General features: G+C 34.7%; 1 protein-coding gene across 12 annotated transcripts in view; it reads right to left on the bottom strand.

Moving 5' to 3' along the window:
• Window positions 1–17,350, bottom strand: part of SHANK2 (SH3 and multiple ankyrin repeat domains 2) — a 395,084-nt gene that overhangs the window by 34,536 nt on the left and 343,198 nt on the right. For 9 of the 12 annotated variants that reach the window (XM_088145802.1, XM_088145800.1, XM_088145797.1 and 6 more), the window contains 2 exons: window positions 15,465–15,545; window positions 9,626–9,646 (listed from right to left, as the gene is read on the bottom strand). The exons of 1 other annotated variant lie outside the window; for it this stretch is intronic. In XM_088145802.1, the coding sequence (XP_088001928.1) occupies window positions 9,626–9,646; window positions 15,465–15,545 (102 nt within the window). The remainder of the gene's footprint in view (window positions 1–9,625; window positions 9,647–15,464; window positions 15,546–17,350) is intronic. 2 more of the 12 variants (XM_088145803.1, XM_088145805.1) reach the window with 1 other exon arrangement.

The following is a 17,350-nucleotide window of genomic DNA, read 5'->3' as shown; positions in this document are numbered from 1 at the left end:
GTAGGTTTGATCTTCTTGCTGCGAGATACATGGAAAGTTCTTTGGGTATAATAAATACAGCTAGCAATGCAACAGCCGTAGTAGTATACTTGAGGAATGTCTTGAAGACCCAAATTGTTGCTCTGAATTTGAGCTCATGTTTGCATCATGCCCCTTCTTCTTATACTATTCAAGATGCTTCAGATATGGCAGAAGTTTTTGAAAACCTAAGACAGATACAGATAAAAACTACTAACAAAATAATTAATACAAAACTGGGTGCAATTTCCATTGCACCTTTATATAATGACCTCTGGTGTATGTGTGTGTGTGTGTGATGTACAATACACAATTGGGGGTAGTTATGCAAATATTGTTCCTTCTATACGTGGTTGTTTTGCAAATACTGTATGATAAGAACCATGTAAACATAAAACGTGAAGGGATCTGATTTTATATGCTGGCCTATCAATCTGTATGTGTAGGATGTCTGTGTGTACATATACACACACATCACAAAACCACTATCAGTAGTGTAAAAATATGTGTGTGGCGAGAAAATATATAAGTAATTTCTAGACACTAAGTCTCATGCCATAAAATTCAGTTTTTCTTCATTAGTATGGGTTTCCTAATTCATTAGTACAAAATAAACAAATTAAATATCTAATATTATTTAGTATGCATCTGTAATAATCTAAATCTAAAGAAAGTATATAACTCAAAACCTCATAGGTTATTAATAATATACTGAATTACATCTAATTTTTTGAACACAATTGTAAATTTAAAACTCATTTGCAAATTTTTGCTTATCTGTGACTCTGAAAACATTGACATAATTGCCCTTCAACCCTTGCAAAACAGTATGTAGGGATAGTTAAATACTTCAAGAGGTTCAGTAAGAAAAAGGGGAGTAAGGAATGGAAGAAGAAGAAAGGAGATCACATATTTACCTGCCCCAGTTAAATGTGAAAAACTTAATCCCCATTTATTTCACTGATGGTAGCATGTAGCACGGTCACGTATGTTTTCTCAGACATAAATTCCACTGAATTTAATAGTTTTTTAAAAGTATGACATAATACATAGTTTAGTTATCCCATAGGTTTGAGAATACTTATATTTTAAATTAATTACCTTAATTATTGATATGAATTATTTCCCATTATTTGCAAAAAAGGTAAGCATTGCAGATCAGATGAAACAAAAACAGCAGCAACTTTGGAACATTATAGCTGGTATTTAAAGATCTTCTTTCCACACACATTGAGCTTCCAGTACAACTGCTTGCTATGTTGGATACAACCTGGAAGAGTTTCACAGTTCTTATAGAACCTTTCCACAGGGACTTTGGAAGCTACTGTTGTGGGTGGAAATTGAAATCTCTTAATGGAGCATGGAAGAAAACCAGCAGTCCCTTGAGTGCCAGGCCAAATATATAAATTTAAGGGAAACAGGTAGAGACATTATAGTTACAGGAAGAATAAATGATTTAGCCAAATATGGGAAAACAATCTACTATTGCACAATGCAACCATGAGTTAGTTATTAGAATGATGGCTTCAAATAGAAGTTACTTTATCTAATGCAGAAAGCACTATCTGAAGTAGATTTTTTGACATCAGTACTTCAAAATAAATTGCTTGCATGCATATGTTATGTGTGTGTGCTTTCATACACACATACACATTTAATTTTAAAAAACCAGATGAACAAACCCGGAAACTTTTTCAGTGCAAAACAGAAAAATAAGACATTAGTACTACAGGTAGCCCTCACTTTACAACCATTCATTTAGTGACCATTCAAAGTTACAATGGTGCTGAACAAAGGAACTTACAACCAGTCCTCGCACTTACAAACGTTGCAGCATGCCCGTGGTCATGTGATCGCAATCTGGGTGCTTGGCAACTAGCTCACACTTATGATGGTTGCAGTGTCCTGGGATCACATGATCATCATTTGTGACCTTCTCAGCCAGCTCCTGGCAAGCAAAATCAATGGGGCATTGTGTGATTCACTTAACCGTGTGATTCGCTTAATGGATGCAGTGATTCGCTTAATAACCACTGCAAAAAAGTTCATAAAATTGGGTGCGACTTGCTTAGCAACCGCCCCACTTAATAATGAATTTTCTGGTCCCTATTGTGGTTGTTAAGCAAGGACTACCTGTATACTTAACACAATTCTTAAGCAGAAGATTAATACCAGTGTTAGTTGGAAAAAAGCACACCAAGAATTATACAGCCTAATCTACAATAAAGTTTGGATTGCAGTCAATACAGTTCAGCTGATAAAAAGCCAAAAAATCTTAAAATAACATGCTGCATCTTAGAGCATGTCATGAGTCCATTTATTAATTAAATATACTCAGTTATATTTCATCAATAATTATTTGATGTAAATGTAGTGTGTGTCTATATACACACATGCTATGTAGCATTTCGGATTTAATTTTGAAGCTGCTTTGGAGATTGCTGTGTGTGAATATAGCCACTCCTTAAAGCAGCTGCTTTTTTCCTGGCAAACACATGCCTGCTGTCTTAGGAAAAGACATGGCTACTTTAAAGAGTTGCAGACAAGCGCTATAACTGTGCCCCTATGATCTGAGTATAAGATGATAAAAAAAAGACAATACAATTCTTATTTTTAATTAAGAGGCAAAAACATTCTTCCCATAAAGTGAATGTCTAACACAAAATGTTTATCTATCAGGGAGTTATAATTCTGAGTGCATCCAATTGTGTTTGTAATGGGAAATGGACAGTAATGGGGAGTTCCTTACTCTCCCACACCCCATATTCTCTCCAACTTTTGATTCAGTGTATTGAGGGCATGTCTAGAACACATTTTAAGGCATACACACAGGCACACATGTGTCTAGGTGTGCCTGTGCATTCACATAGGAACATACAACTTGAAAGACAGTAAGAGAAACTCCCATATGGTGAATGAATGAGTCCTTTCTCTGCAAAATATAGTCAATAAATTAAAATATTTATGCATAGGCAAATAGTCTTGTAGAATCAAAACAAAATCTAAACCTGGAATCAGACATCATACAAAATCAAGATCCAGTTAATATATGGCTTGGAGTGATATTTGAACTGTTATAACAGAAACTATAGTCGGAGCTTGGACTGCAAACAATAGTTTGTGTTATTAAAATTTAGCAAGCTGTGTAAAGTTGATAAATCATAGTTAGGATTTTGCTCTGCCTACACAAGCCAGAAAGTATATAATTAGCTCTACTTCAAGGAATGATGGGTCAACTTGAGACATCATACAAAATCAAGACTCAGAAAGTTAATCAATGACTTGGTGTAATGTCTAAGTATGTTTTGCAGATTATGGCTTGTGTTATTATGATTACACATGATGTGTAAGTTGACAAACCATAGTTATGTTGTATAAATTTTATACACTTGCAAAAAACAATACAATGCTATGCATTCTAAACTATACTGAGTACAAAGTGCATTTGGCATGATGAACAAATTGAGATGCATTACACTACTATCATAGTTTAGAAATACCTTATAAATTATGTTATCACCTAGAATAGACTGGCAAAAAGTGAGTCCCAAAGGCCACATGTGGACTGCTAGCATTTCTTTTGTGGTTCCCAACTGTCACCTCAAAATGGGTGAAGCCAAAAATATGGACTCTTATTTTTGTACTTCTTGAGGTTTAGGGAGGGTTCAGAAGTAAATGGATGCCTTAAGAATTACAGATGCTCAAGGCACCATTTCACTCCTTAATGTTCTCCCCAGTTTTGGTGAGCAGCCAAACAAACTGTGGAACAGCCTCAAGTCAAGGGAATTTTGACAACTCTCACCTAGTCCAACACAAGTTGCTGGGAAGATGCGATCACACAAGATACAACTCACATGTATCTTGAGTTTAACAGAATAGGAAAAACTATACAGGAATTTTATGTCACAGTATAGTATAGAAATATACTGTATACAGAAGCTAAATACTAATACTAGAATAATAGATTCATCAATCTCGCAGGCTTCCACTAGAATATCTAAAATATCACACAAATTATTCTGATGATCTGCATTCTAACAGTTATCACTGTATTTTTTATTAATTTAATCTTATGCCAATGTACAATATCATATGTATATGTTAGTTTAAAATCTTATATTAAAAACTAAAAAGTGACAAGGGATTGGGGGGGTGTTGTATATATGAAACGATCATTTTCATAAACTAGTTCTGCATAAGACTTAACAACAATAATGAAACTCAGCAGGCTGATTTATCCCTCTTTTCAGCTGTCCCTTTGATGGCTAAATATAAACTCATCCACCTTTTGGAAATAACTACTAATACTGCCTGTTGCTTCCATTCTGATGAAAAAAACCATTATGAACATGCAAACCCCTCAGTTCCTTCTTAAATTTTATTGTCCACTAAGGGAAATAGAAATCTTTTTAACAACATTATTCTTGGATTCTCACGCTTGATTATACCTTACTCCATTCCATGCAAACTCAACTAATTTTTTTTTAATGTAGCTGAACAAAATATATTTTGTGTCATAAATTTTTGCAGACTTATAATGCAAGAAATATTACTTGAATTACTTTTTAAGTACAACCATATTCGTTTAGGCTCAAAAGAAAGAAAAGTTTTTCCATTCGGAAGTTCAGATGGAAACTACTTTTGCTGGATTTCAGCTGGGAGTTGAAGAGATGAAATTTAGAAACAGAGATCATTTTTCCAAACAGCACAGTAAATTCGGCGTAATCCCATGGTAAATAAAAACAAGCCACAAGATTCCTGAAAGCATTTATTTTATAACTTCCATCAGAGAAGAACATGGAACGATTAACAACTGAAAAAAAGAATGAAATGGCAAAAAAGGATGCACCTTTAAAAAATATATAAGAATGCTATCACTAATGAATTTTACAGCACAGCAGCAGCTAGACCACAATGTACCATGGAATCTGAAAGACACAAAGATATTAAAAGCTTTGAAAAGGCATTCCACACAAATCTTTACACTATGAAAATCTTAATAAATCCATTGTGTCAATTGACTTACTCCTTTTTTTGGTCAAGCATTTCAAGAATTTTTGCTCAGAACTGCTATGTACAGAAGCCATAAAACTGTGATCCTCTTGAGTGCCTATGATTCCATTGTTCATTTCCTGCAATGCTTTTTTCACCAGGACTGGAAAATCACCCTCAATTATTTTTCTGTAGTGAAGAAAGACAACTAAGTACTTTATGTATCGGGCTGAATGACTCATTATAATCGTATGAACACGTTGCTCACAAAAGGTATGTATCACTACTGCTAAGACATTGAGAACTATTACTGCAAATGGCACTGGATGTTGCTGTTTTAATGATATTCAGCACAAGGCAATTATTTTTTTAGATAGAACAAGGAATTCTCCCAAAAAGTATCTGAATAGATTTGAAAATCTTACTACCCATGCAAATCAGAAAGGGAGCCTGGATGGGCATTTGGTCTGGGCCTCAAGTTAACAGACAGCCTTAACTTCAGACAGTAACAATACTGTTCTTTCATGGATTAACCTTTCTTTATTATGGCCAAGAACAGCAAAAGCTGGAAATATCATGTGCCTCTCTAGGGGACCCTGGCAATATAACATTTTCTTTTGTTTCATTATTTTTCTATATATTAAAAAAGAGTAAAATGAATTCACTGATAGCATATATTCACCTAATTATAAAAACAAAACTTCAAAAATAATCACATAATAGCCTAATGACATATCTGTAAGAACATAAGATAAAGCAGATGAAATACTATAATTCTAATTGAAAGATTATTATTTTGTTTCAACCAATGAACACTTACACAAATATCTTTCAGAAATTCCATGTTAGATTTGTTAGCTTCAGAAATATTTATTGATATCTTCCATTAGACAGTATCATGATGGCTTGAAGACTTCTGTCCAAAATATCTTCCAAAATTATCCACATATTTGAAGACGCATGCTCTATGCCTGGCTTATCTGTTTGCATTATAGTTGTGTTGTTAACAGCTCTGGGGTCAATTCCATAATGATGAAATAACAAAGACTGTATTATACAGTCTATCCATATAAGGCCACGTTTGAGTCCCAATTTTGTTAAGACTTCAAGTATAGCATTTGCTTTGTCTTAATTATTGTTTAAAAACAATTTTAAAATCTATTTTTATATTTATATATCAAATTTGTCACCGCCCATCTTGTTGAAAAGCGACTCTGGGTGGTTTACAGAAAAGATAAAATCCATCAAAATACAATATAAAACAATCTTAAATATAAATTTCAATTTTTTCCTTAAGAAGTTGACACTGAAAATGGACTATTAACATTGTCTCTTTCGGATGACATGAAGCAATGCTTTTCTTTAAAAACACACGCATGCGCGCACACACACTATTAAACATTCTCTGTGAGTGCTGCACCTTTGACTGAATTAATATTTGTAACTTCAAGGGCAAGATCAACAAAAATAGAAACACTTTTAAAGTGAAACAGGCCAATAAATCCTATTTGAAGTCTACAAATGTGTATATATCAATCTAGGACTTCATAAAAATCAATAAATTAATGAAATGTATCTGTAATTACTTGTTTTATACATTAACACTTTGAGAGGGCTTGTAAATTGATTACAAACTCTATTCAGTGTAGAAGTAACACAGCTAAAATATTCTATTTTTAAGGTTTAACTGAAGGCTTGAAGGAATTATTATAGAATACAGCAAATTACCTGTTAGAATAAAGTCTGGTACTGATGGAGTGGCTTCAGAAAGCAAAATATAAATAATTAAACTATTTAACGAAGCAGAAAACCAACAGTTCCTATGGCTAAAATCAGGGATCTATTGAAATAATGTGTGTTGTCATCTTAGGAATTAACTTTTTAAAATCTGTCAGATGGTTAGTTTTATTATTTTGTTTTTTTAAAAAAACAGTATTACAGAACTATCCCATTTTCAAACAATCTGGTCACGTTAATGTTACTATTAGTAAGTAATTAAATTACTCGCTGTTCAGAATTTGTTGGGAATTTCACAAATATATCGTATACCCACTGCTACTTTCGTTAGAGTATTCACTCAGATATGAGCATGGAATTCCTCATTCATTTCAATAAAATTGCTTTATTCACACATGCACACCTCTATGCACGTCACTTGGGTCTGTCCACTAGAGTTTTAAGTTAGCACACTACATGCACATATACCAAACCTGCAATGGTATTAGTCATTTCTGTAGCAGGGCATAGATATTTACACATTATTTAGAGGAAACACAATGATATGCAATTTATTCTTCTTGAATTACTGGAGATACACAACATACACAAATGTTTGATATCAATTATATCAAAACGCTTTCCTTTTTATTTATGTTACACTGCTCCTTTTCCGGTATTTTTAGCATGACACTGGAGTACCTGACTTACTTCGCTTAGCTGTGGCTGATATAAAAGATTGCTGCAATACAGGTGTGTTTATGAGGTCACACGCTGCCATGATGTGTGAATCCTACATTAACTTTTCAAAATATTGTCAGTCATAAGAAAACTATGTTTAGATAGCAAATGCTCATTTCCAAAACTAATAGTGTATTTCTGAGTTTAGCAAAGATATGAAAAAGAAAATATGGATATTGCAGATTGAGAAGTTATTACTTACAGATATTGTGTAAAAGTTAAAAAAAATGCAAAACACTGTGCTTTATTTTAATGTTTTATGGTCTTTAACTTCTCTATAAAAGCATTATATGACTAAAGCATAGTCCTGATCTGATGGTCCATTGTATTTAAGGCTCTGCAATTCAGAGGCACAAAGTTCATTCAATGAATTAATCCTCTCAATATCATGGAAATCTCTATTTTGGAGAATGAATACCAATAAAGCTATGCCTGCTATTGAACTGAATGGAACAGTCTCTACATAAAGTACATGTAAGGCTTCTTTTATATATCATAGGCCACACCTGTATTTAAAATATGATTGCACAAAGAACAGAGAATTTCTTAATAGCTTAGTACAGTATAAGCAAGTGACTTTTATATGCATCTTTCAAAGCAGATATTCTAAGGTTAAACTTCATATACGTAGTGAACGCTATAGCATGTGAAATGAGTGTGACCCTGAATGGTCAAACACCAACCTTGAATATCAATAGCATCTATGTTTTCTTCAGGAAAACAAGAATAAGCAGGCACATATTATACACATTGGATAACTCAACTCCAGTACAGATTCATAAATTCATAGGGCCTCACAGCTAGTTAAGGGCTACACAGATATTCTTTGGTAGACCAGCTGGAATGCCAATGTGCTAAGGAAATACTGTAGCTCTATTTGGAACTCTTGGCCTAGGATCAACACAGAAGGTGAATGTACTAGTAAAATATTAAAGTAAATAATGAAAGCAAAATTAAGGAAATTTTATTTCAGTCATTTCAATTCACTGTTGTAAGATGTTAATGTTATACACAAGTTTGTAATTTATATGCCACTGGTCTTTAATGTATTTCATCTTTATGATACATAAAGGATTAGCAGTGTGCTAGGTAATCACATATACCAAAAATCAAGTACCCTGCCTTGAAGAAAACAGGTGACATACAAAAGCTAGGGAAGAAACAAGATGCAACTAAATATATGCAGACTTTATATGCATATATTTATTTTTAACTACAAAATGTCAATAATCCCCATTAGTCCTTTCATTTAGTAATCAGTTATTGCAAGTTGCACGATAAGCTCAGTATGCTTCGCAGCAGAGGTGGGTCTCAAGGAGATAAAGGAGAGGAGAGTCGTGACCTTATGGATTAGTTAAAGGGACAGCATTCCATGCACACGGGACAGTGTGGAAGATGCTACATTAAACCTGAAATTATGCAGAGCAGCAGTACTCCAGGTAAAGACTCAAGGTGTGTGTGAGGTGCCTATTTTTGAGACAGAGGCAGTGTGGTTCTGTGAATAATAACTGGCCATTAAGCAGGCAAGTTAAATAAGTGATGCAGGACTACACCAAACTCCTGTTACTTGCCACTGTTTCTCATAGGGCTGCTTCACACATGACATGCCAACATGAAGGGAACCATAGTGTAGGAAAAAAATGGTATAGCATTGGATGTGAACATTTTGCAAGTGTCTGCTTTGACTCTGTTACACGTGTTCTGAAGCTGCAGCAGGAGGTTCCAAATACATGTAATCACAGCAGAAGAGACAAACAACATAACGTGTGTGCATATTTTTCCATGCAAGGAGGCTCCCATTTATAAGAAGAATATTATGTATGAAACAGTCCTAATTAGTTGCCAGTTAGCACAGTAACCTTGTGGTAATGACTGGGGAACAACCAGAAAGGGTCTCAAACAGATAAAGGGAAAGAGAGTTGGGATGAAGGAGGCAAGGCAAAAGAAAAAACATGGGATCATTTATGTCAAACAAGATTTCTTAAGGGGAAATAAGTAATTTTATGTTTGCAATCCATTATCTAAATAACTAAAACCATATCGATTTACTGTTTTGTAATCGATAATTTGAACCACTGACAATTGTGTATTCTTCTTTAGCATAAGATGGTGCAGGAAAAATAAAATAAAAATAAGAGACAAAAATGCTTCCCCTTACCCTTCTTCTTCCGTACTGAAGCTTGGAAATAGAAAGGGAATGAATAATAAATCAAAATCTGAAGAGAAGATTATTCTAAAATGTTAAGCCTTAAGCACCAACATTGAGAATTAGGCAGTCCTGGCACTGGACAAGTTTAAACTCTATTTAAGAGGCAGTGTTTGCATTAAAAAAGTAGTATATGCTGGCTATTTCTAAAATCAATATCTAGTTTCAGAAGTTACACAGAGGGATGTTTTAGAGGAAAAATGCAATTTGAAAAAGACATTTTCAAATACTTAGACTTTAAAGAAAAATGAACTGTAACCCTCTGACTATCAGTTCCTAATCACCTTTCTGCAAACATTAAAGGATTTATAAATTAAACTAATTATTAGAGGGTGCCTAATAGTCAATGGAAAATGCAGACTTAATGGAATGAGTGGGTCCCATATAATCAGGGAATTAGTTCCTTAAGTCCAAGGATCCCAGCCATTGGGATCCCACATGAGAACTGGAGGCAGGTATCTGCTCTGAAAAAATTAGCAGGATGGCTAATGAAATGTCAGCACATATTCATTGTCTTACATAGCATCACCTGAAGTCCTTTCATTAATATCTACAAAGTTATTTGTGCTGTGTAAAAGTATTCAGCATAGGACCTTTGTTTTCCAGGTCGGTGAATGTCCCCCAAAGATTGCATTAATTTTCAGGACAGCCAAAAATTAAATATTTCTAAAGTAAAAATGGTAGGATAGGGGCTTATCTTAAAATCAATGGGTTAAGTGTTTTAGGGGCAAACACAAAATACATCCAACCACCAAAACTTCTACAGGTTTGTCTACGACCTAAAAGCTGTAGATATTTCCTATCATTTGCACAAGAACAAACGGCTCCTTAAAGTTTGGGGATATTTGAACCAGTCTTAGATGAAACAAAAAAGGGAGGAGAAGGGAAAAGAATGTTTTAAAAAGAGGCATAACAGAAATACACTGGAAATAATATATAGTGAGCATATGCTTTGCACATAATCTAATTTCTAGCATCTCCATAGGACAGAACTTGACCAATCTGCATAGATAATTCTAAATCCATAGGCACATATTCTAATTTGGAAAAAGGTAACTTCTTATTTTCTTAAGCATTTTCTTTCTTAGAATAAAAAAATAAATTATAAAATATTTCTTTAAAACAGTTGACATAAGAAAGTATGCATATTTTGATTAAATTACCTTTATGAATTACATTATGGGTGTAGCTATGCTAATTGAAGAAAATAAAAACTGCAGAAGAAATAAAGACCAACTTCTCTGATAAAAGAGCATAAAAGCCTCATCCAATTACTACCATCTTATTCTCAGGTAGAATATAATGAACTTGGCAACTTTGCACATCACAGCTCCCCACTAGTTAGCATGTATCACATTGTATTTTAACAATTTAAAATATATTCCATTAATTGACATACAAACAGATAAGCTTTCAAAGCGCCAAAGCCCTGAAAGCTGCTTGGAAGACATACGGGCCAGAACCAGCAGACACATGGAACCTTCTGCAAGATCAACTCTATAACTAATAGTTGTTATTGTTCAGTTGTTAAGTCATGTCCGACTCTTCGTGACCCCATGAACCCTATCGCGCCAGGCCTTCCTGTCCTTCACTGATAACTAACTAATAGATAACTAATAGTACTGTGTTTTAGTGGATAGGAGGAAACGTACATTTGAATGGGTATGATGAAATTTTCAATTCCCCATGCTGTGTAATTTGAAGGCCTGTATACTCTTAAGAACAGGAGGTGGTCTACTAAAAAGCACCCACTGTTCCTATAGCTTTCATTTGTTTACACACACACACACACACTTTTCTCAGAACTATACTCAGCTTACTTCAGTTATACTTATACACCAGCAAGTCAGTGTGCATAGGATTGTAGCATGTGTGTGTGTGTGTGTGTGTGTGTGTGTATATATATCCTCAAAATACTATATATGTATGTATGTATGTATGTATGTATGTATGTATGTGTGTGTGTGTGTATGTATGTGTCAGGCCTAGCCCAAGGAACTCCAAGAGACCATGTAAATTCAGTCCAGCAATGTTTATTAGCTACAACCTCTAGCAAGAATCTGCCCAGACTGAAACCCCAGTTCCCAAGTAATGCCAGCCATAACATTGTGAATTCCTCAGGGAGGTGCCAGTCTCATCCTCTTATCTCTCCCTCTCGCCTCAGGAGATGAAAGGAAACGTTTTTCTCCCTGAGTCTGGCCTTCATAATTCCATTCCATTACAGTATGTATGTATATGTGTGTGTGTATATATATTCAAATACTCTATTACAGATAAGCAACCCAGACTACATTTTAGTGCTAACAGACCTGGGGTGCAAAAGTTCACATAACCATTAAGTGGCAGCAAAGAGATACAGAAAAGTCTAGCTCCGTATTGCCATCTAGTGGTCATCCCACTTTCGAAAATGTAAGTTTTAATGTATTTAGCAGTGTTGGTAGATGTACATGAGTACTGTACATTTTGCATATTCTTCTACAGCTTAATAAGAACTGCCTAAATGTATATCAAGAAAACATTCTCATTTGTAATTAGTTGAATTTGAAGTGGATAGATAGCCTTTATTCACATTAAACTTTCTGTTGAATTTTGAATAAATCAAAAGTAGATCTATCACACTATAAGACAAGATTTTATCACATCGAAGCACCTTTTTGTATATAAAACTCACATTACTAAAGAAGAAAGATTCTAATCTTTTATCTTACAATGATTATAAAATATTTTTATATTGTCTATCTTTTAAGAAAAATGTTCAATGCTAATCTTTTCAAAAATATAAAATAACAAATGTATTTTAAAAGTCTAAGAATTAGGAAAAATGAGCTAATTTGAATCAGACTGATTTATTTGAAGAAGCAAAATGTGCAGTGGATATAGTTACCGTTATAAATCTTCACATCCTATTTAGGAACTCTTTTGAAACACAAAAGGTTTTCCTTAAGTCAATCTGCATCTATATACTAAACTCATTTTATCCTCCCAGAAAGCCTCAAAATACTACATATAGATCATCTGCAATACTATATATTGAGGAACACTGAAGATTTCAATGTACAGCGAAAAAAAAGGGGGGGTTGCTATTGATTCTGATTGTATGAATTGGGAAACAATGCATGAAGAAGGTACAAGGATGGCCCACAGCATCCACAGGGGTTCAAACCAGGCAAGCTGGTGGAAGTGACATCATGATCTGAGTCCCAGCCCTTTTGTATTGCTTTGCATGCACTACAAGGGGCAGGACTTGGATCACAACACTGTTTCAGCCATTTTGCCTGTTTGGACCTCTCCTGTGAATGACTCTTGCCATGGCCCAATGAAAACTGTTTCTGGGTCTTAAAACAGTTCATGAATAGGGTAATAAGACCTTAAAGCACCAATGCAAGAAGTCAGTTTCATTTAGCACTACACACTGATTCCTATATGTGATAGGTCAATGAATAGATTTTACTCATTGCTCATATAAAACTTACATTACATTAAGCTTACATTAGGTTGGAACCAAACTCTGTAGCCAATCAAAGTGGGGGGCAAATTTTACCAAATTATCATTTCTATTTTCCCATGAAGTTCCTGCTCTGGAGACTTGGAGAATTCCTTAGAAAAGTGTGGGAACTGAGGGCTGCAGGTGAGCAATAGGCAATTGCCTCTACTCTTTCCCTAGCAAAGAATCTTACTGTCTTCTCTAAAGAGTCCTTGTGCTTATGGAAGCCTAAGTTTGGGTCCATCTACTGTCATGACAAAAAGGGGCAAAAAATCCATGAGATGACAGGAAGACTTTTTTCAACAATATAAAAAAAGCAGCTCAGTCTAAGAGAAGGTATTTTTCTGGCTTATAAAAAACTCTTTAAAATAATTTCATAATGAATGAAAAGAGGGTATGCTGTGAAACAAACCCTTGAGAAAAAGGATAATTCAACAATATTCCTAGTCAATAATCAGGAACTTTGATACTGACAAAATTACAACTCATCAACACACGCATAGAGATAATTTCTTATTTTCCATAAATAGTTTAGAAAATCCACTCCCATATCTGAAAAGTTTTATTGCAATTGCTTTGCCTTTTGTAGTATAAGAATGGCACCTCTGTGAAGAAAATTTTAATAACTCATAGACAAGAAAAGTGTATAGAGAATGGTATACACATAGTAAGTTTTGTATTTGACAAATCTCTGAAATATTTTCTGTTGAACTTTTCAATGTTGTTTACATATAATTAAATAACAAGAAGCTTAGGGTTTTTCATACAAAAATCTAAATAATAAATTGTGATGGTTAAAAATTGTAGTTGGCTGGTGTGGGTCTTCCAGGCTGTGTGGGCGTGTTCTTGAAATTTTGTTTCCTAACGTTTCGCCAGCACCTGTGACCGGCATCTTCAGAGTGCAGGAGCACAGACAGGAGCAGTTCTCTCTGTGCCCAGGGTGATGTGACCCTTTTGTGGGTATTTATAGAGATCTGGAGGGGGAAGGGGGGGATTGGGTGTGGGGGGGGGTTGGGTTACTGAGTGGCTGCTTGTTTTGGTGTCAGAATCTGTGTGTATCTTCCTGGGGATTAGACAGGGTTTTTTCTTCTATTCCCCCCCCCCAATATCTCTATAAATACCCACAAAAGGGTCACATCACCCTGGGCACAGAGAGAACTGCTCCTGTCTGTGCTCCTGCACTCTGAAGATGCTGGTCACAGGTGCTGGTGAAACGTTAGGAAACAAAACTTCCAGAACACGGCCGCACAGCCCGGAAGACCCACACCAGCCATCGTATGCCGGCCGTGAAAGCCTTTGACAATACAAAAACTGTAGTTGTTTAATTTATATATGCTTATATTAAGAGATTTTTTTTCCAATTATTTGACTAGTAAGAGAGATCAAGATACTGAAGGAAGTTATTAGGAATTAACCATTTAGTCAATTACGTTCATAGTATTTCATAACTAGGACAACTAAACCAATTACCATGCAATTATTAAAAACTGAAAAAAAACTTCAAAAAGGAACACTTTTTCTTGCTCATGCAAATTCCTCAAAGTTTTAGTAATAAGTAAGCAATTATGATTGGTTCAGATCCAGAAGAATAATGATAGGAAGTGTACCAGTTGCTGCATTCCTGGAAGGATCCTGTCCCTTTGCCTAATGGATGTTCTACTCTGTTAGTTATTAAATGATCAGCAGAGGGGGAAGGCACTAAAAAAACAAATTCATAAAGCAATTTCCCCTTCTTCTATCTTACAAGCAATTGGGACTGCCAGAGATGATAACGCTGACAATCTCTTGTTAGGTGTGTGCATAACCTTCAAATGGGCTTTGAACTGCTGATTGAGGAGCTCTGATAGCAGAAATCTGCTTCCATCTACTGATTGCTTTAGGGGATCAAGGCAAAGAACTCCAATGGGAGCTATCTGCCTTACAGTTACAAAGTTTTATTTTTTGTCAGCTTTTTATCAACAAGGACTAATATCTTACCTTTATCCACTAATGAGAGGCCACAGAAATTCAAAATAAAAAAATATTAGAGGAACTGATTACTCAAAAAGACAATAACATAAGCAACAATTTTATTTAATGTTTAAAATGATGATGCATATGAATGATAAATACATTCTCTTGCAGAGCTGGAAACAAAGTAGGATTATTCATGCTCATCATGCAAACTTGGGATTTCCAGAAATGCAACATTCCCATGTAATCATTTCAATCCAATGTTCAGTACAAGGTGCAGTTCACTTTCAAACAGTATAATATTGTCTTTACATTTCCATTATTGCAGCATGCTCTTTAAAAACACTTTCTTACCAAGCTCTTCAAGCTCTGAGGTCATTGACTTAGACCGCAAGGTCAGTGCAGTGGTTGGAGCCCGTTTTGGAGGTGGTGGGGCTTTGCATTAAACAGAAGGATATAGATAATAAGTAAGAATACTTCAGAATACAATGTTCAGATTCAATCCAAAATTACATTGCTATTTCAATGAAAATTAAACCGCTTGCCTCAATGCCCCAAAGATAAAATTGACTGATCTCTAGTGATATTTATGAGCGACATACAGAAATGTTCACAGATGAAAAATACAACGCATTTCCGTATCGTATCTTTTATTTAAAAAAAAATGCAAGCATACTGAATCTTGAAAGCTCTTATTTCTGTATCACATGTGGAGCATCACATCAGCAGTTTATTTGGCAGCAGAAAGGTATCTGAAAACTATCTAATAAGTTGATCTGAACGGAAATGGGGGGAGACAAAAAGAACCAGACAATGACGCTTCTATAGCGTTGCTCCTATATATCTGAAATGTCATAGCATATCATTTTTAACTTAAATCAAAATGAAAGGAGAAAAAAAGCGATACTAATTTTGCTCAATGAAAGTTTGAATTAGACATCTTAGACTTGACAGCCTGCAAAACAAGGGTATTACTTTCTGGCTAGGCAAAAAGTGTACTGTACTTGAATTTTTAAACCATACATTTGCTATGCTGAGCTCTTAGTTTTATATCATTCCAGAATTATGAGATAAAAATGTATCATCATAAGCATAGCATGCTGATTTTCTACTATATTGCCAAAATTGGGTTATCACAAGAAGGCTTTGTGTTATTGAAGCTCACATATATAAAACTGGCAACCATGTGGAAAATAAGAGATTTATAGGCTTAATGAATCCTGCACACTCCATTCCTACATTTAACTCTGCTCCTAAGAGTAGACAGTGAACTACAATTCTGACCAGGTATATTTGTAACATAAATTCAGATCAATAAATCACAAACTACATGGAAAAGGTAAAGAACAAATAAAAGCCACTAACCAAGAGTCAACTGCCAAAAATGCATGGTAGTTGGCTGCAGGATTTCCTTATAATCATTTTCAAAAACACAAACACCAAATTACCATCACCACTAACTCTGAGAAATGAAAGTGGAAAAGGCTTAGAAAAAGGAGGGAAAGTGCCAACACCTTGGCAGAAAATAATAGGAATTAGTGTTGACATGCTATTTTTTAATATTGCCACCTCCATAATCAATCAATAAACAATGTTGGAAGACAGCCCAACATAAGAGCTCCAGCTTTATTCTAGCTTGAAAACATGCCATTTCCAGCTCATTGTTCATATTAGTTTATGACTACTACTACTACATACAGTGATATCATACGTTGATTAAATAGAAAACTCCCAATAAATCAAATTTCGTTTATTATTAAGACTAGTTATTCCTTTATAAAGGTATGCGCATGATTTAAAACATGACTGGCAACATACAACTATAAAAGCAAGTATCATGTAAGGATGGTAACACACATGTGTATTTCACAGCAGTGAGAAAACTGCAAGTTAGTTGTATTAATAAGAAAAAGACATAAAAAGATGCATAATGCCTTTATATACCATGAAACATCTTTCATGAGACCCAGAAAATCTGCTCCCACATTTTGCAAAACAATAGGGATGGCCATTAGTGTAGCGAAGCATGTACATGAAAATGTATTAACACATGTTTTTGATAGATTACAACAAAACATAATTGGATTCAGACATAAATGTATTAACCCTCTTTTGTCTTTCAGAAAGATATTTAGCACTGTTGGAATTACTTCCTTGTGGAACAATTTCATATCCATCCTGGCAAAGTGTATAAATTGTTTCATTCATACAGAGTGGAATAGCACCTTGCAGGAGAAGGA

This window comes from Python bivittatus, unplaced genomic scaffold, assembly GCF_059951505.1.
Source record: "Python bivittatus isolate LINGU-HERP-01145 unplaced genomic scaffold, Pbiv_v1 ctg000480_np1212, whole genome shotgun sequence".
In the NCBI taxonomy this organism is placed as follows: Eukaryota; Metazoa; Chordata; class Lepidosauria; order Squamata; family Pythonidae; genus Python; species Python bivittatus.
The sequence above is the reverse complement of the archived record's forward strand: the minus strand, read 5'-3'. Positions and strand labels throughout refer to the sequence as shown.